The 19,446-nt window shown below is 40.4% G+C and overlaps 1 protein-coding gene across 3 annotated transcripts; it reads right to left on the bottom strand.

Moving 5' to 3' along the window:
- Window positions 1–5,207: 5,207 nt before the first annotated feature.
- On the bottom strand, window positions 5,208–19,419 carry lamp2 (lysosomal-associated membrane protein 2). 3 transcript variants are annotated; one of them, XM_086023308.1, is made up of 9 exons: window positions 19,227–19,396; window positions 17,161–17,276; window positions 14,789–14,999; window positions 13,406–13,567; window positions 13,119–13,339; window positions 12,921–13,037; window positions 12,610–12,664; window positions 12,341–12,511; window positions 5,208–6,107 (listed from the first exon to the last, which is right to left on the bottom strand). In XM_086023308.1, exons 1-9 carry the CDS (start codon window positions 19,270–19,272, stop codon window positions 5,965–5,967), a joined length of 1,242 nt encoding a protein of 413 aa, XP_085879434.1. In that variant the 5' UTR covers window positions 19,273–19,396; the 3' UTR covers window positions 5,208–5,964. The 3 variants fall into 3 exon arrangements, with proteins under 3 accessions (XP_085879434.1, XP_085879436.1, XP_085879435.1); XM_086023310.1 differs by lacking the exon at window positions 5,208–6,107 and adding an exon at window positions 6,124–7,820 and having other exon boundaries at window positions 19,227–19,419; XM_086023309.1 differs by lacking the exon at window positions 5,208–6,107 and adding an exon at window positions 7,943–10,529 and having other exon boundaries at window positions 19,227–19,388.
- Window positions 19,420–19,446: the final 27 nt, after the last annotated feature.

The raw sequence follows: 19,446 nt of genomic DNA, 5'->3' as shown, positions 1-19,446 counted from the left end.
TGTGCTACGGCACAGCCCCGCCCTCCCACCTCATGTTCACACATACAAAGGTTGACTGATAATCAGCCACCTTGCTTGTGTCACTATGAGAGGTTTCCATCTCACCTAATAGTGTATCGCCACATCCCCGCTCCAAAAATATAAGGGCGGCTCAGCACTTGGAGGCACATCATTTAATTACAGTAATTACAGTCATTTCAATAAGAAAGAAGGCATCTCTGAGGTCATCTTCTGACATCTTCATTGCATTGGCCACCTGGGGCCAGTGTAATAAAGAGAGAGATATTGACACAAAGAAGAGTTTCACAAGCGACTCAGCAAGCTGAAATAATACTGATCATGTTTTGCGAAGGATAATGAATATATACTTGGGAGTACAGTGGATCGCCACTATTCACGGGGATAGGGACCGGGCCAACCCTAAAATAGCAAAAATCTGTTTATAGCTAATATATGGCCCTTATAAATGGAGTGGAAAAAACAAAACTCTATTAAAAAGCGGGGACGAATTTCCAGTAAGTGTATTCCACAAAAAACGAGGGTTGAGAAATAAGTAAACAAACAAAACAATTAAAATACATAATTTAATATTATTAAAAAAATGTATTGGGAAAGAAATCCGTGAATAGGGGAATCCGTGGGTGCAGAACTGTGAGTATGCACTTGTATATTGCACTGTATCTTGCCTGTCTACATGTATCCCTCCACCGTTTGTGTTCAACTATTTGTCACCTAAAGTGTTATAACACTGTGACACTGATGATATTTTTTCAGCTCATCTATGCTATTTTGCTGAAAAAGCAAAGATGTGTGTATGTTTCAAACAAGTGTAATTTTCTTTGTTTTATGTTTAGTTTGACAGTAAACTTCAAGCTTAACTTTTTGTTCACGGTCTGTCAAATTGTTGCTTGTTATGAAATGGGTGGATTTTACTGTTGTCACATTATGCTCACATTTTTCTTGCAAGTCAAAGCAAAAACATCCAAGTAAATTAATACAAAAATTCCAAACAATCTCTTGCGTCTTGAACAACTCCAAAACTGAGTCATTCATATCTTAATGCAAGGCACGGTGCCTTGAGATACGAGCGACTCCACCCGTATATTACAATTTAAGTAACATATATTTGAACACAAAAGGTGCAGCACCACATGAGACAATACAACAATGCAACAGTACTCACGGTCACAGATCTGAAATGAGCTGAGCCTCCATGAACAGTGTATCCGTCTTATACTGCTCCCAGGTGGTCAAGGTGCGCCCACTAGAAGGATCAGCAAAACAGCTATGCAATTGTTGTGACAAAATCAGTTTAATTCATTTAACTTTTTAAAATGATGTCCTTAATGTATGTTTTTATAAAGCACAGTATCTTAGAGTGCTATTTTTGTCATGATAAAAAAAAACCTTCATTACCATTATTAGTCCTACAATGGAAAATTTGCATTGTTTCAGTAGCAACAGTGGATACAGCAAATTCATTTTTAAAAAAGCATTCAAAAAAAGACATTTGTACAAGCGGTGGAATCTGTAAAAACATACAAAAAATATAGATTAAAAAAATGTAGAATGTGTCAAAAAAACGCATTTCATTTATTTTGTGCGGCTGGAATGGATTTTTATGCATTTCAGTGGAAAATATGAATTGAGATACAAGTTATTTGAGTTACAAGTGTGTTTCATGGAACAAATTAAACTTGTATCCCAGGGCACCACTGTCTGCTGTAAGGGGGATTTTGTGGCATTAATTACATTGCATTCTGATCTTTCTTGACCAAACTTCATTGTTATAAATTGTGCACTATTTGTGGGTCTCGAAAATGTCTTGAGTCAAATTACAAATATGAGCTTCAATCAATTCACATTAACTACAATGCCTTCAGGGACATTTATTAAGGAAGGGAAAAGAAGCGTAAATACGATTTTTAGAGCAACTAGATGAAAAACGATATTTCTTCTGACAATCTTATGGCCAGAAGGCACTGAAAAAGGCTTGCAGTGTTCTCCCCAGATTCAATAAAAGCATGACGGGTGAGAACAAGGTTACCGGCTCATATAACTTTATTTAATTTTGCTTTATTTTTCAGTCAGTAACCCAGGCACACATTGCTGGAAAGTGCGTGTGTGTTTTACTGTCTGCCTGTCTGTATGTGTCACTGTCTTTAATTAGACCTTCAGGTCAGGACAGCTTTCTCATTAAGGCAGTGTGTGTAGGTGTGGAGAGCAAACAATGTAGTTGCTCTGGAAACACTGCACCGTGAGGCACGAAGCAGTCAGGTTCATTCAGTTGGACAGCTGCCATTACACAAAAAGGAAATGCATACACTATATGTAAATATACAATATATCTACTTATATACATTTAAAGAGAAGTCGCAGGGACGGAACTGTCCGTCCGTCTGACATTTTAGGGACGGAGGATGAGAAGTTATTTTAAAAAGGACGGACTAAGCAGGGATAGAAGTGGGATTTTGTCTCCCTGTAATTGTTCCTAACTGGGTCAAGTACAGACTGACGTGTTGTCAATCTCACCGATGAGGAAAAAGGTGGATAGCAATTTTGTTTTGTTAACTGTTAACATTTAGTACATGCCTCATCCCTTTGCATGTTAAGTATGTCCTCGTCTAGGACATCTCTAGAGTGTAAAAAAAATCTCTCCAAGCTGTCATTCAAGATGTAGAAGTGGAAGTCCTTTGGCCACATCCCATGCTGATGACCGCTACATTGTGAGCAAAGCCCTGAGAAACCGGATGATGAATGCCACTCAACTCCAAGCACGCTTAAGGGAGGTGAGAGGCACCCAAGTGTCACATCAGACCATTCAAAAACGGTGACATCAGCGTGCCAGATGACCTGCAAGGGTACATGACCACACCAGGCACATGCGTCATCGTTTTGCATGGGCCAGGGAGCATTTACGCTGGACGAGGGACCAGTGGGCCTCAGTGCTGTTCTCTGATGAAAGTCGCTACACGTTTAGCAGAAATGATGGCCGCCAACGTCAAGGAGAGCGCTATGCATCAGCCACTGTTGTCACCAGATGAGATTTTAGTGGTGGCGGCGTTACACTGTGGGCGGGTGTGTCCAGTCGGTACAGAACTGCCATACACTTTGTGAGTGGAACAGTGACACGCCCATACTACCTGAAATACTCCAGTGGCAGGAACGACACTGGCCTCATTTCATCTTCGTAGACGACAATGCTCCAAGTCAACGAGGTCCGGTGGGATCAGCTGAGTCGCCGCGTCGAGGCTCGAAACTCTGCACCCCAGAACATCAATGAGCTGAGGGTTGCACTTCAAGAAAGGTGGGATGCCATGCCTCAGCAGACAATAAGTCAAATTGTGAAAAACACGAGACGTCGTTGTCAAGCTGTAATTGATGCTCATTCTTGAGTCAGCCAGTCCTCACGTCTCCAGTTTGTCCAAAATGCTGCTGCTCGCCTCCTAACTGGAGCTCAGAAGATAGAGCACATAACACCAATTCTGGCCTCCCTTCACTGGCTCCCAGTGCATTTTAGGGTACATTTTAAGATGCTTCTATTTATGTATTCGCCCCGGCGTACCTCTCCGAGCTCTCGGGCAGTAGGCGGGGGACACCCCGAATTGGTTGCCAGCCAATCGCAGGGCACACAGAGACAAACAAACAACCACTCTCACAATCACACCTAGGGGCAATTTAGAGTGTCCAATCAATTTACCATGCATGTTTTTGGAATGTGGGAGGAAACCGGAGTACCCGGAGAAAACCCACGCAGGAACGGGGAGAACGCGTGTAGAACTGCGCTGCATCATACTGAGAGGCGTTGCCAACATTCCCCCCCCTCTTTGGGTGGCTTTTCTAACGGCTGCTGCCATCTTGTGCCAGTGAGTGGTAGTGATCATTCATGCACCACATTAAACCAGGCAATACAGTATTGATGGTACATATACAGTATAGAAACTACTGAATCGTTTTCTCATGATGGTAAGCAAAAGGCAAATTAATTTACCAATATTTGCTTTATTGTGGTTCTGCAGTACTGTATAAGTAACACACTAGTACTTAACTTGGTTGCTAACGAAATGCTGTCAGCGTGGGAACTCGGATGTAGTGTCTTGTCTACCCTCGTTTTTTACGACTAGACAAACGTACAGATAACCTGCCCAACCTTCTTTTTGAGAAAATTGTCAAGGCCTGGACTGGGCATTAATATTTTTCGCGTTGATACAGACACGGTCCAGCACACTGATGCACAAAGCAACATAACTCTCCATGGCAAATGGAAATCCTTCTTCACACAGCACTTATAGTCAAAATCTTCTCGAAATTAAAGCTTGTGAATTACTAACCTAGAAAAATAAGTTTGTAATTAAATATAACAAGCGGTTGTCTTTGGCATTTAAATGAGGAGTAAGCAACCTATAAACTGCTTTGGGGAAATTAACAAGACAATACAAAACGAAATTATGAAACGTATTTGTTCAGTTTGTCAGATTTTTTTTTAACAATTACTAATTATCTTAATAAAATCACGTTGTACTTAATTTTATACAGTCTTCATCTACAGATGTCTTTTGCATTCAGTGGGTGTAAGAATAAGAATGCTTTTATTGATCCCACAGTGGGGAAATTTTCCAACAATCCAACAATGCTTGGATTGGATGTTTTAATCCATACAGTAAAAATTGGGGAGAATGTATTTCTAGTCAGATTTTTCTTAAAATCATAACTTGAAAATGACTACCCTAGAAAAATATTTTTGTCTTGTTATTTTTGTACTGCAAGGAGTTGGTTGTCTTGTTCTTTCAAATACTGTAGTTAGACAAAGCAATCTAAAAACCTTGCTTGCATGGGGTGGGGGAGGGGTCAAGATTTCTTTTATGAATAATAAATGGAATTTATAGTCAGATTTCTTTTCCCCAAAACGTAAATTTGAAAATTACAAACCTTAAAAATCATTTTGTACATGTACTTGCCTAAAGCCTATTCCAGACCCCCTTTCCCACATGATAATTTTTGTTTTTTTGTAGGAAATCTTGCAAGCGTAAATGGTAGACTAATTCCATATTTTCTTCCATTTTACTGTGCCACTTATATGGCCCCATATCCCCAAATCTCATGAACTTTGATCAGGTTGTAAACCAGCTCGTCAAATGGGCTATCTGGCAACCTTTGAATTCAGTCACAAGATCTCAGGCCACAAAAGAAAAAAACCCAAACAGCAGCGCTATAAAACAAGGACCAAACTTTCATTTATTTCATTTGTCCCATCCCCACCATGCACGTTAAGAGAAGCTCATCACATAAGTTTCTTCTTGAGCAAAGCAACTGAACAGTGTCTAACGGAAAGGCACAAAACTGTCTGGCGGATTGTTAGTGATCGATTGCTGTGCAATGCAGTGTCTGTAGTTGATGAAAAGAATGATGCATTAAATTAAGAAAATATCCATATTGAAATATTTTCTAAAGCATAAAATTATTCATCCATTACCACATCTTTTTTTTTTTTTTTTTTTTACCAAAATGTGTTTACAGTGCTGGTGGGTGTTTCGTGTCCCTTCATATTCAACAGTTCGTTTCTATATTGTGTTCATTTAGAAAGAAAATAAAGAGCAGTTTCTGGCATACAAGTCAATGTGCTATAGCTTTTTTTTGTACATTCGAGTCATTTAACAAAAAAAAAAGTTATTTCATTCCATTCAAGAGATTATTTACACGTATAATATTGTAAAGGGCATAGAGAGAGAGCAACCTCCACGCCCCCTCAGTTTGTGAGTGGAATTAGACATGCATTCTTGAGTCAAACAATGCAATTTTCATTTGAAATGGTTTGGAGTCAGTCATTGGCAAAGGGGGAGGAGGAAGAGACAACCAGTGCGCAGACAGCTGGGATACACGTGGGACATAAGCTCAATGTTACTTTTGAATGGCAGTAGGGTGGAAAAAGAACATTTGGGACTGTTTCGGGGCAGAAGCAGAGCTTTATACAGACTGGTAGCCAGTACGACTCTTCCTCCGGCCAATCAGGTAAGAGAGAAGGACAAGGACGATTAGGAAGCTGAGAGCCACGCCCACTGCAATGGGCACCAAAAAGCTCAAATCCGAGTCCAGGAAGCACTCCTCGGCTGAGTGGCACACAAAGAAACACACACACACACACACACAAGAGACAGTAAAGTTAGTGCTCTGTTAGTGGGGAAAACAGCTTGGTGCGGGGATAAAGAGAGAAGACCGAATTTTAAAAATCCTCAATATGGTTAGAAGATGCAGCCTGGAAGATTACCAGATGTGATCACTCAAAAGCAAGACAATTAAAATGACATCCTGCACATGCATGCATTAAAGGACTCACTTGACATGTTTGGGAACTTTTTTGTGTGCCACATACGAAATGTCTCAATGCTTATTGCAAAATGTGTAAATAATATTATCACTCTCGCTATACAAGAGTGAAGCACTTGTCGACTAATAACACTGGTAAACAGCAAATTTTAATCACATATTTTTGACGGATCTTAATTTTTTTTCCCCCGAATATCAGGTTTTTCTGATTTTACCATACATTGTAATTTATAGCTATGGCGTTTCAGAACAAAATTCCACCTGTTGCTGAACCTATGCCTTCATTCATACATGCTACTAAATATATGACTGTTACATTTTATATTATTATATTGTTACTATTAGGAAAACTGATGTGCTACAGAAAAGGCGAGGGCAGATTTGGAATCAGCACAAAAAATATAATTTAGAAACGTTTACTTGCATCACTGATTTAAACAATTAGTAAGAACTTGACGAGTATAATCATAATAAAGAGCACAGTGGGCAACAACCAAATACACGCATACGCATTTATCAAGACAAATATGTTAAGATCCTAAAATTGTGAAAACACTCAATTTTCCACAAACAATAAGAGACAAAGATACTCCCTCACCTTTTCTTATTTATGCCACAATAATGGTTAATCAATATGCTAACTGAAGCTTTTGTACGTTGTGGTTGTTGACATGTTACACGGCTGTTTACGGGGCAAAATTTGTATTTTTCTCCTCATTAAAACACATTGAATAGCAAAACTGAAAATCAAACACTGAGGCACCCATCAAAATTAAGTTTTCAGTAGTCGAAGATGAACAACCACCCGTGGGTAGTCGGAGGTCGAGGGAAGTTCTGTGCTACATACGCAGACACAGGTAGCTAGCAATAGCTTTGGCTGGCTACTACTGCACCTAAACACTGTCAGTTCCTAAGTCAGTAATCATTGCCTGCCTAGTGAATAAGTTACTTTGTGACAAATGTCATACTCTCAAAGGAATGACGAGAAAAGAATGAGAAGTCATGCTAAATGTTAAGACAAACAAATTTAACAGTTCTGCTCAGATAAAATGCTATCCTAAGCTCTTTTAGTTCAGTAAGAATACATTGGGTGAGGACTTTGTGGAATCAAGTGGCCAACAAATATTCCCTCAATAACAAAATCCACAATATTACTACTCTGAGCCAAGAGGCTACACTGAGCTCTGCTAATGCTCCCCATGAGTAGTATGATTCCCAAAATCTCAATTGGTCCATTAAGAAGCAGGAAAGAAAAGCGTGAGGAGGAAAAGCTAACACCAAACAGCAATGGTAATGAAGATGAACAGACCCCGCCCCCCTAAAAAAAAAATAATAATAAATAAAATAAAGACTCTAGAAAGACTCGTAACCGCTGGCCATGTTTCTCTTTCTCCCGATGAAGTAGGCCAGCAGAACGATAAGAACGAGAACAAGCAGGGCAACGGCGACAGCTATGGGAACAAGGAAGCTCTCCGAGTCCGTCTGGCATTCCTCAGCTAGACGAGAAGAGGTCAACGTTTTCATGGAATAAAGTGGGGATTAAGGGAGTGAAGAATGGGTTAGTACAAAGGTAGGCTCTACGGTTCAACAAATAAAGAAAACATTTACTCAGAAGAGCTAGGACAGCAGCACACTTTTATTTCCATAAACCTCCAGAAGACTAAAACGAACAAGTTTGACACTCCGTATAATCCAATTTGTGAGAGCAAAACAAAGCAAGAACGTTAAACACACAAATTCCCTTTTGTTAAATATGCGAGATGCTGGGGGAGAAATAATAAACCTTACGTAGGCTTAGTCATGGAAGCCAATATCTGTACTGAGCAAGGCACTATTCTCTATCGGTTGATGTAGCATAAAGCTGTTAAGAGTAACAACGCTGCAATTGTTCACACAAAAATCCAGGGGAAGCAAAATTAAGGAAATTTTTAAAATGCTAAAAATATAATCATCATCATCATAATCATACTTGCTGCCCCAGTTGGAACATACAAAGGTGTATTTGGAGCACACTGAAAAGATAAAAATCCAACGAGAATATAGACATCAAATTATGGAAAAACTTAGGTAACAATTTGTAATATGAGGGAACAATTTTCTGACTGAAACTGTGTCAATGTTACAACTTTTCGTGCAACATTACGTCTTATTTACCACTCCAACAATTTTTTGACTTTGTTCTAAGTTTTTGACTTTCTTTTCAGCTTGGCCCTAATGCTCCTTTGTATAAACAAGTAACACGAGTGTCACACTGGCTTGTTATTGTCGCAACAAGAAAAAAAGAAAAAAAAAAACCACACACACTCTCGCATTACTGTTATCCTGAGGCTCTGACAGTGCTGCAGTGCATGTTGAGCAAAAAAATAAGCCATCGCACAGTAACTCAAGAAGCGGGAGATGCTGAGCGCTTTCCACACCAACATGAACAGCCAAGCGGCCATTGAACGCTTCTTCTGCAAATCTGAAGTCAACCAGGAAGTGATGCAAGATCAGATGCGGAGGCATGAAGTGTGAGCGCCTCAGAGGAATTGGCCAATCACAAAGCAGAGTACTGCCCGGATATCTTACTGAACTTCTCTGTCTCTGTACCTTCAATTAGGATTTGTCAGTGACCACCAATGACACATGACCATGTTACATATTCTAAATTTAGGAGCACCTGCAGCCTTCAGAGCCTGGATCATAAAACATAATCATGTGACACAATTTCCAAATACATATGCAAAAAAAAAAAAAAAGATTAAAGAGCATTATAGTGCATTTACATGAAAACATTCTCAAATGAAACAATACCATCCCTTTTCAGAACCTAGTGTCTTCAACAATTATGGAAGACTCTTCAGATTGATTTTTCTGACTCGTGCAAAGTGTTCCAGACCCTTTGAGCCGAAAACGTTGTGACGTGTCTCCATGTGGGACCGATAAGAGATTGTGTTGGTTTTACTTGACATGTCACAACGTCTTGTGAGGGGATCTGGTTGAGTGGGAATTTAAAAAAACGTCTTCCACGATTGTGTCATCGAGTGTTTCTCTCCTGCTCTGCAGGGACAAACACCGGCTAAAGCTTCTTCCGTATGCGTTCCTAGTGGTGCGCAGCTTCACCCTTTGGTGAATGATTTAGCTTTACTATCTTCATTTTATGCAATTGGGTGAATGATTTGCATCTGAATCCTGAGAAATTTTTCAGCATCAATGAATGAAATCATAGCAGGGGTGGGGAACACTTTCCTCCAAATGTTTTAGCAAGTAACTACATTTTGAACATCTGTGGGTTAAATGTTTTGGAGCTTTTTCCAATAGTTCCTCTGAGATGTTTTAGCAAGTAACTACATTTTGAACATCTGTGGGTTAAATGTTTTGGAGCTTTTTCTAGTAGTTCCTCTGAGGTTTTGTTTGTACAATTGCATGGCAGGCCATATGCAGAGCACACAACATTTGTTCCCCACCCTTGGATTTTTTGGGGATGAAAAAAATACAAATCAAAGTAAAAGTATATAAATGTGCAAGAGATGAAATCATCAGGGAGATGACATGGAGTGATGCCAGAGCAAATACAAAATAGTCAAGTTGTAGTTGAAGTCCCCCAAAAGTGTGATATTGTGTTGCATTGGTGGAAAAACTTATCGAAATTACATAGGAATTGGCACTCTTAAAATTGTGGGTTTACTAATTCTATACAATATACCTAGGAGTTTCACTTTTTGATATTCTAATTTAGAGAGATAATTCTATATGTCTGAAGTCTGACATGACTGGAACTAACAAATGTGGATTTTGCATTTGCTCTTTCACAAAAACAAAAAGAAATGAAAAACAGAAGAACAGAAACACAGGGAGCAGACAAGTTTGGTCCTTGAAGAAAAACTACCACATTATTGTCCCTGCAAACTCTCAGAAATGCTCTGCGTGGATGTTGGAACACTCAGAAAACAACTTTGCACATTTCTGACTTCAATGGAAAGGGTTTGAATTGTCAAGAGCCAATCGAGTTCATTGCACATGAATCCAAGGACCAGGCTTGGGGGACCCCTGTCATATTTTGTGACTGATTAGCAAAGTGGCTTCTCAAAGGGTCTGATATCCAACATAGGTCTTTCTTCGACCAATCACATATGCGATCACGACAATGAGAATCAAGCCAGCCAGAGCAGCGCCGACAATGATTGGGATTAAGATGCTGGTGTCGTCCAATGGACACTCATGGGCTGCAGACGAAAAGAGAGTCAGTCAACGACAGATTTCTGCCCTGTGTGTACTCAACTCACAATGTTCTCCAATTGCTATAAATGCTTTTCCAGGAAGTACCAGACAGGTACTCTCTCTAGGCTTTTTTTTTTTTTTTTATCTACTTCTCTACTTGTAGGATTGACGAAAGTGAACCGACTTCCCACTAGTGGGTAGTGGAACTCAACCCAAAAATGTTCTCAACTTTAATGCAGCCCCACTAGTCTAATCATGGACATTCTGATTAATATTACATTTGTGGAATATGAGTTAAACAGGTAAATCCACCAATTTTAATCCACCTCATCTGGAGGCCATTTTGCCACTTGCTGTTGACTGAAAATGACATCACAGTTGCTCAGGGCTCAGGTAACAACCAATCATGACTCAGCTTCGCAAAGCAGGTGAGCTGTGATTGGTCATTGTCTGAGCCTTGAGCAACTGTGATGTCATTTTCAGTTGAGTGAAGGTGGCAAAATGCCCACCCCCAGAGATGTCTTAAAACGAGTGAATTTTGCTATGCTCAACTCATATTCCACAAACGCAATATTAACCAGAATGCCGTGTTTTGACTCGTGGAAGCGCATAAAACACATTATTGTAAAGAAATGTAGGTCTTGACATCCTCTTTGGGGTTGGAATTACACTGCAAGGGTCAAGTGACAATTCAATTCTTACTCTCGAGTGGCAGAGTTGGGATGTGTGTCATGGCAGCATGGAGAGGGGAAAAAAAAAACAAGATCTGACGATCAGGCCCCTTTCGAAATTGGATAAAAAATAAATAAAAAAAAAAGGATACATACTGAATATCTCCTAAAGCGAAAATATCCAGGTGCTAGGGGTTGAACCACTTCAGATTTTTTTTTTTGTGGTCGACAGACTCAACACTAAAGTTATAATTCTTGAGTCGACATTGTTCACTGATGATCACAGTTTTTTTTTTGGGGTTGTTTTTTTTCCCCAGCTGTCAACTTGCTGTGCGCACTTTTGCACGGTGAGTCATGGGGTGGGGCCGTATGTCTGCGTGATGAAGGCTTGAGTAAAAACACTAGTTGGTCGCGGCAATTAATGTTCATTTTCAAGTTATTAATCAACTACCGTTTGTTCGATTTGGCCTGTTTATGAGCGACAGTTAGCGCAGGCCTTTTCAGATGGCTGTTCATAGCTCTGTGTTTTGTTACATTTGAGGGTAGACTTGCATAAGTGCCCGTGCTACCAGTCCGATTTTTAGTGGAACAATTCCACACGCTTGAGGCACTGATGCAAGTTTGTTGCGCCGACCAAAACCGCGCCTCTTGATTTTACCGAGATGTCCGTGTTGTTAAAGTCAAAACGAGCTTGCTGATTACTAGGGCTGGGAAAAAATGATGTAAACATCCATAGGCAGATATTGTCACTTGAAATGTGGAAATAGTCAAAAAGCTCAGAGAGCGGCATTGAATGGGAATTGTGCTCTTGGACATGCAGTGTACATCCAGCCTAGCTGCATAACTCTACTGCACTCAGTCTCCAACATGACTGAGTAATTCTCTGGTTTTACATGACCATGACCAATCAAAAGGAAAGCATTATTGCTTTGCAAAGACATATTGTTAACACAGCTCTTATCCTGCACATATTCAACAATCATAGATAGACTGATATGAAATACTGATAGACTTTTCAGCCAGATCACCCGGCCCTATTACCCACTGAAAACAATCCAAATGCTATTTATTCATTCGTTAGTCCACATTTTAATAATAATGTGCTTGTAAAAACTGCTAAATTACTATTAAGTGAATGAGGGTACCTGTACTGAAGATGCCCTTCTTCACAGCAAAAGGCTGCACTTGAAGGTTGAAGGTGAAGAGGTTGAGCTGGCTGGTGATGGTGTAGTTCTGCTCCTTGTTGCACATGTACGAGCTGCCCAGCGCCGCCTCCCACAGATTCAAGCTGCTGTTCGCCTCAGAGAAGACCACACCTGGAAACGACGACACAAGACAACCTTACCCCGCGACTGCTTGGAGACGGAGTTCAATGTGTTTGAGGATTAAAAAAAAAAAAAAAAAAAGTGATTACCGGGACTCAGGTTTGCAGTGACATTCACAGCTTGTAGGCGGAATTTTTTGGTGTCCTGTCATGACACATGAATATTCGGATCAGGGACAAGATATCGCGCGTGAGCAGAATGATGAATCTTCTTGGAATCACGGGATTCCCCACATAAAAATACAGAGATCTAAACAGACACTCCAGGATGGGTTAAGAGTGAGAATTATCATCATAGTAGCAAAGACACATCTCTTGTATTGGAAACGCGGGTGGAGGTGTACCTAATTTTGTGGTCAGACAGACCAGACATGGTATCACAATAGTAGTCGAGGACTCACATTGGAGAAAGTGAGTGTGATGGTCATCGCGTTAGACACCAAGACCAGCTCACTCGAGTTGACTCCACACGATCCGGACACTGCCGTCACGTTGGGGTCCATGTTGATCTCCTGATACTTTTAAAGCAGAAAGGACCAAAAGTCAAGAGTGGCTACATCGCATCTAGAGAGTTTAGTGTTTGGCGGGATCACACTCACCTCGCCTTGCTTGACGCCGATCCGCAGGGCGAAATTTGCCAATAGACAGGCTGTGCTGTTCTCGTCCGGTTTGATTGTGAACCTCCCAGTGGTGGGAGTGGGGAGTGTGGGTGCGGGGGTGGTCATCGGAGCGGGCGTACTGGCGGTGGTGTTGGTCACCGGAGCCACTGTGGTGGGCGATGCGGTGGGGGTGGTGGGCAGGTCGGCGGAACAGGTGGTCACTGCGAAGAGAGGGAGGCGGTCGGCAGGAGGATGTCTTTGAACATTAGGCTGATCCTCGAACGTACGGTTTTCGCTCTGTGTGCCATTGCTGATGAACGCCTGGATGAGCAGGTTCCACAGGGTCTGGTTGACCGAGTCGGACCGCAGGGTCTCTTCACTCTTGCAGGAGTAGCAAGTGTCCACGTTTACGTTGGTGATGTGAGGCCTCACGTTCACAGAGAGCGTGTCTGAAGGCGTAAAAAGAGGACATATTATGGAAAAATCGACTTTTTAAATGGTAAATGGGCTGTCGCTTGGGCAATATCATGATTTTTTTTAAATAAAATCACAATCATGATTCTTTTTTTAGACTAATTTGCACATTTTCCTCATGTTAAACATATTTACACAAACACAACGTATTTAAAATGTATATACTAGTCTAAAAGAAAAAAAAAAAAAAGACATTTTAAGCCAACTAAACTTTCTGAACAGGTTTTAATTTGAATAGTGACAATTTTTATCAAAATGTGCAGAGAATGAAAACATAAAAGGTAACATAACGTAAACATAAAAACACAGCTTGTAATGTGGGTCTTGTACTTTGAAGAGTCTTTTAAAGCCTTCATTTTCAGCAAGGTAATAAGTTGTCACTGCCTCAGTTACTTCTTTACACCACTTGCTTGTGCTCTTGTTAAATGGCCGTTACCGTGGGTTGCGTTAGCTTGGAGCTAGCGGCCGCTTCTGGCTACCATGTTTCTGATCTCTGTTTGCTTTGGCTGTCGGCCTGGTTTTTTGGGTGCCGTCTCAGTCTCCTCAAGTGATTAAACCGGTTTGTCGTGTTGCCATCTAACGTCCGAACCGACTCTCTGCAAACTTTGCAAATAACTGGTTTGCGCTTTCTCCTCCGAGGAAAAGCCAAATCAAATCGACACTGGAGATATGGAGTTTCTTTTGGGGACCAACTCCGCTTCGTGGTGACTTTCCGCTCTAGCTTCCCGCTATACAAACAAACAGGGAGGCGGGGAGTGTCACGTACGGTGCACTGTGCGTGCTGTGATAGGTTGGTCGGGTATGCGTGAGCGGCTTTGCACCCCGCTAAACCCGCACTGCCAATGGACTCCAACACAAAGACCAAGAGTCAAGTATTTGAATTAGGATGTACACAGGGTAATGAGCATATTGCACATTTCCATAGTTCATTTCTTGAGTTTTGAAATGAGTTTTTGTTTTCTCCTTATTTTAACATCAGAAAAGCCTGTTATTTACCATCCCATCAGTGTGTGTACTTTCCCCACGTCACCTGTTTGTTAGATTCTTGTTCCTCCCATGTGTCATTTGCAGCGCCTGTGTCCTTAACAAGCCTGTACTAAACGTAGCACGGCGTGTTGCTAATTTGCTAACACCCGACTGTGGAAGCTGCCTAATACGCATCATTGTGTACAGTCTTTGAGACACACAGGCATTACCAGTCAATCCAGAGTTAGGAAAGATGGTGGAGTCGCTGAGGTTGTAGGAAAATGTGATGGAATCGGCTTGGTACATGCTCCCGTTGACGGTGAAGTTGACGCTCCAGGAGTGTCCCGCTCCGAAGTTGAGCTTCAGGGTTGAGCTTGTGTTATCACATTTGCTTCCGTTAGACGTGACTTCGGAGGGAAGTTCAAACTCGGCCAGCTCACTCTGAGGAGAGAAGCAGCATTTAGAGTAAAAACAGGTACACACTTACCAAAAATCTGAATTTGAGCACACGCTCGAATACCGAAAGACGCTAACGGGTGACGTCAGTCATGACGAAGAGATCGATGTCAAAACTATAAATACTTACAGTGTCAGCAATGTTATTCACTTATATTTGTACTATTTTGTACCACAGAGTTTTGAGATCTACACAGTAATAGGTCGAAACATTTTTTAAATTTAATTCAGCTTTGCAAAGGGACTTTTTATTTGTTAAATAGAGAAGCATGTTTACAAGAAAATGCAAATTTTGAATAGAAAGAAGCAGAGGGACGAATGAATATGATACTTTCGGACCCTTTTTAACAGGAAATATTTACCTTTTCACATTTAAATAACGGAATCAGAAATATTCCCATTATGATTTTTACACTCGCCAATACTGTCAGGACCAAAATATTCAATCAACACCATGATATCGTCAGCCTCTTAAAATAATGGCCCAAGTCATATTTTGACAAATTTTATTTTTTTGCCTTAAACATATCAGGACGCTGGCCACCTCGCTGGCCAATCGGCTGCATCCTTAGTAAAACAGATCAATTAATTTTAGGCTTGAAATGAAATTCTTAATACAAACAAGACCATCAGAATGTGGTTCAGTTTTTCGTGTTTACCGAAAAAAATTACATAAGTGATTATTTTAAGAGGGTGGCGATATGCATTTCAGGCCATATTGCTAAGCCCTCAGTCTCTGTTTGAAGCAGTTAAGTGTCTAGCAAAAATATGGGAAATATATTTACATATAATCTTACCAAACTACAAAAAAAGGTTTACATTAGTACAAAATTTCAAACATTTTTTGGTTAAAGAACTTTTGTGTATTTACTACATTTCTATACTGTGACACATAATTGTATATTTATTTGGGGAGGGAATCTATGGGTACCTCACGATTCGATCTGATTCCGAGGCCCACGATTCGATTCGATTCCGATGCATCACTACAATGGCTTACATTTTATAGTGAATCTAAAACACTGGTACCTTTTTTTTTTTTTTTTTAAACAATTGCATAACTCAAGGAAGAGTAAGGATTTATAGTTCACTCTTTGACATTTATTAAAGTAGCAAGGCTCGTGTGAGGTTTTGTTTGTCCCGCCATCTTGTCACGTAAGCTTGGGCACAGATGTCTGACGTACAAACGCACGGAATCGCTTGCTCATCTTTTTTGTTTCTTTTAAATGTTATTCTTTAAAAATCGATTATTAATAACTCTGAATCGATGCAGAATCATTTTAATAAAACGAACGATGCATCGAAAAAATGATCATCATTCCCACCCCTACTATTTATACATGATGGCAAGTAGTACAATAGGTCTTGCCTTACTTGAACTCTTTTAAAAACCTTGAAAAAGGACGGTCTCCCTCACAAAACCTCTTTAGTGTACTTGCATTATGAAGTCACAGATTTAATGTATTTGATGGTATGATGTCATTTTTTTTAAAATCATATTTGTAAATATGTTGTAAACACACTGAAGCTTCATTTGAAGAAAATCGCAAATCAAATCGAAATCGCATTATCTGTCCGAAAAATCGCAATACAATTTTTTACTCTTACTCTGGACTGTCCTGCGGCACCATGCTGCCTCTCATAGGTCAGTCTTGGAAGTTGGTACAATGACAGACATCTGGTTTGGGGGAGGAGACTCGCCATGTTGATTTATATGGCCAAATAGTTAGGGATTTTTTTTAAACCTTGATATATACAATTTTTATTTGAGAGGATGGCTTGTGTATGTTAAATAAGAAAAAAAATGAACTTAATTATGTGCCAATTGTTTGTTGGTTTTTTTTTTCCACAGCACTGTAGCAGTACATTATGGGATTTTTTTCTCCATTAAATCAGAACACCTTGGAAGTCAATTAGTGTCACAAAGTGATTGAGTTCCATTTTAGAGGTTCAAATGTGAAGGCAATTCTACAGTTATTTGAGCTGCAGCCCCTCAATTCACCAGTGCATGTGACAGGATGCGCACCAGGAAAACAAGTGAAATGCTGACTAGCAAGAATCGTGGGATCAACACACCTCATCATTTTTCAGAGTAGCTGCATGACACGGGTTGAAATTGTGTCTTCATTTGAAATTACAAGCTTACCTTGTTCTCTGACGTCATATACGACACAGAGAAGTTGACCATGACGTTGCCGTAAAGACATAACTTGTCGTCTTTGTCTTTGACCTTCACCTCAGCCCCACATGATGGATGGGTCACTGTAAAGATAGGTCAAAACGTAATTCACTTTTCATTTCACTAAAGATAGTTATTTTCTACGAGATTCAGCACACAATCTGTATCTATAAAGATGATCTACCAGAGAGGTATGCACTATGCATTTAGTTGTCCTCCTTTAATGCATGACATGACAATCATTGGCATTTGTATGGGGAATTTGCAGCCTCTAATCGCTGCCCTCAGTAGAGGAGATCAAGTTATTAAAAATCCCATTTAGGGTCCATGCCCCAGGCATATTTAACTGTCCTTAGCATCATAAGCATTAGCCACAAACTGGAGTTAGGGAGCAGATGAAAGCAAGTGCGGCAGTGAGGGTGCTCCAAAGAGGGGTCTCGCCCAGAACGCCATTTACGTCAGGAATACCACTGAGTCTCATCTACTTAACATTTCCAAAGTATGTTTATTAAAAAAAAAAAAAATCAAGTATGCTTTTCAACAAGCAGGCATCATAGAGGGTCTCCCCTATCATGGGTTGAATCTTTGCTTGTCACATTGATTATGAGGAATTGAAACGCCAATACATTTTAAGTTGGATAAGTTTGCACCTAACACTCATGTACGGTTTAAGCAGAGGAGGTGTCATAGTATGTCGCAATCATGAGAAAAGACGATACTGTTCATGAGGTGAATGTGGCATGCATTGTAGAACACCCTCTGAATATTCTACTCAAACCAAGTGGTGAGTCAGCATCACTCATGGTCCAATTCATAATTGTATATCTGTAAAATAATTCCTTTCAGTATTGTTTTATAGTTTAAGGTGTAAGAAAAGCAAAAAATAAAAATACATCGAATTCACTGTTCTGCTTGACATGTTTCTTTTCACAAAAAGCTCACTTTCTCCACGTTTTGAGCAGAAACTGTTGTTTTAGGTGAGACCAATACATGTTCTACTGCGAATTACTAAAGAAAGTAAAATGAAAAAAATATTCTTGTGAAAGAAGAATCTAATCTTTTGGGTTGAATAGGTGTTTGTGTTATCGCAAGACTGTATTCTTTGGGTTGTGAAAAATCAGACAATACGGCTGGCAATATGGGGAATTGTGGCAGAAGGTCGCACAACACACTCTAGGGTTATTTAAAGCTAAACAACGCTAAATGTTAAGAGAATCGTTGTCAGCAAGGGAGGCCGACATTTGCAGATCCCGTAATGGATTAACTTCACCTCAACAAAACAACGTTATAAACAATGAGGGCGAACATTTTTGAAGATTTTATCGGAGCGAAACGAGATAACTTTCTAGTCGGTTAGCGTTACGTCAGGTCGCCCCTCTGTTAACACCCACACGGTGCTAGTCCAATGCTAACAAGCGAGCTCGATGTATTTTATTTCACGCACATTAATACTAACACTGTTTTCCGGTTTACCTTCTTACCTACTGTGAAAATCAATCAAGAAGCAGAGGGCGGTCAGACAAGCTGCGGTTTAATCATTAACCCAAACTTTAGCTTTGAAAACTAGCGTTAGCCAGCCATTACGCTAATGTGACGCCACAGAAATTACACCAGCAAAGCTACTTTTCATAATTTCTACCACAGTATAGTTTTGACTTCAAACTAGTGTTGTCTTGCCCGTCCAAAAATAAACATGTAAGTACACGAAGGCGTGTAATTTAAGCTTCACGCGTCATCTGTGACACTTGAGTTGCAATGTTGTTGACGTAGACGTGAATTAGCATTAGAGCTAACTACTTCAGCTGCGTTGATTACGCTTTCGACAGTTGGGGTGTCTTCGTTTATGGGTTTTGCAAAGATAAATGTGTTTTTGAAATACATGGTTGGCTTTAAAAAATATATTTTTGGTCCATCACAATACCACTCAAGCACCGGGCCGACGCTCGTTCCAGGAGTTGGCGTCAGGTCGCATCTTCTGATTGCTACCCGCTGCAGTTTCATTACTAAATGCACATCAAATTAATGAAACTTACCACATCCAAATGCGAAAAGAAGAGCAAACGCGGCGTATCGAAACATGATGCCCTGCTGTTTGGCGGTGCGAAAGAGACTAACAAGAGACGGACAGTCGATGATCTTGACTGACGCGCTGCCGACCGAATGCGGAAACGCACGTCACATTAAGTCATATGACGAGACCACTGGTCACAGGGGCAGGAGGTGTGGACTCCCATAACCTGCCTCTGAAACGTA

Source organism: Filicampus tigris, chromosome 2, assembly GCF_054856515.1.
Source record: "Filicampus tigris isolate MCC_2025a chromosome 2, RoL_Ftig_1.0, whole genome shotgun sequence".
Lineage (NCBI taxonomy): Eukaryota > Metazoa > Chordata > Actinopteri > Syngnathiformes > Syngnathidae > Filicampus > Filicampus tigris.
The sequence above is the reverse complement of the archived record's forward strand: the minus strand, read 5'-3'. Positions and strand labels throughout refer to the sequence as shown.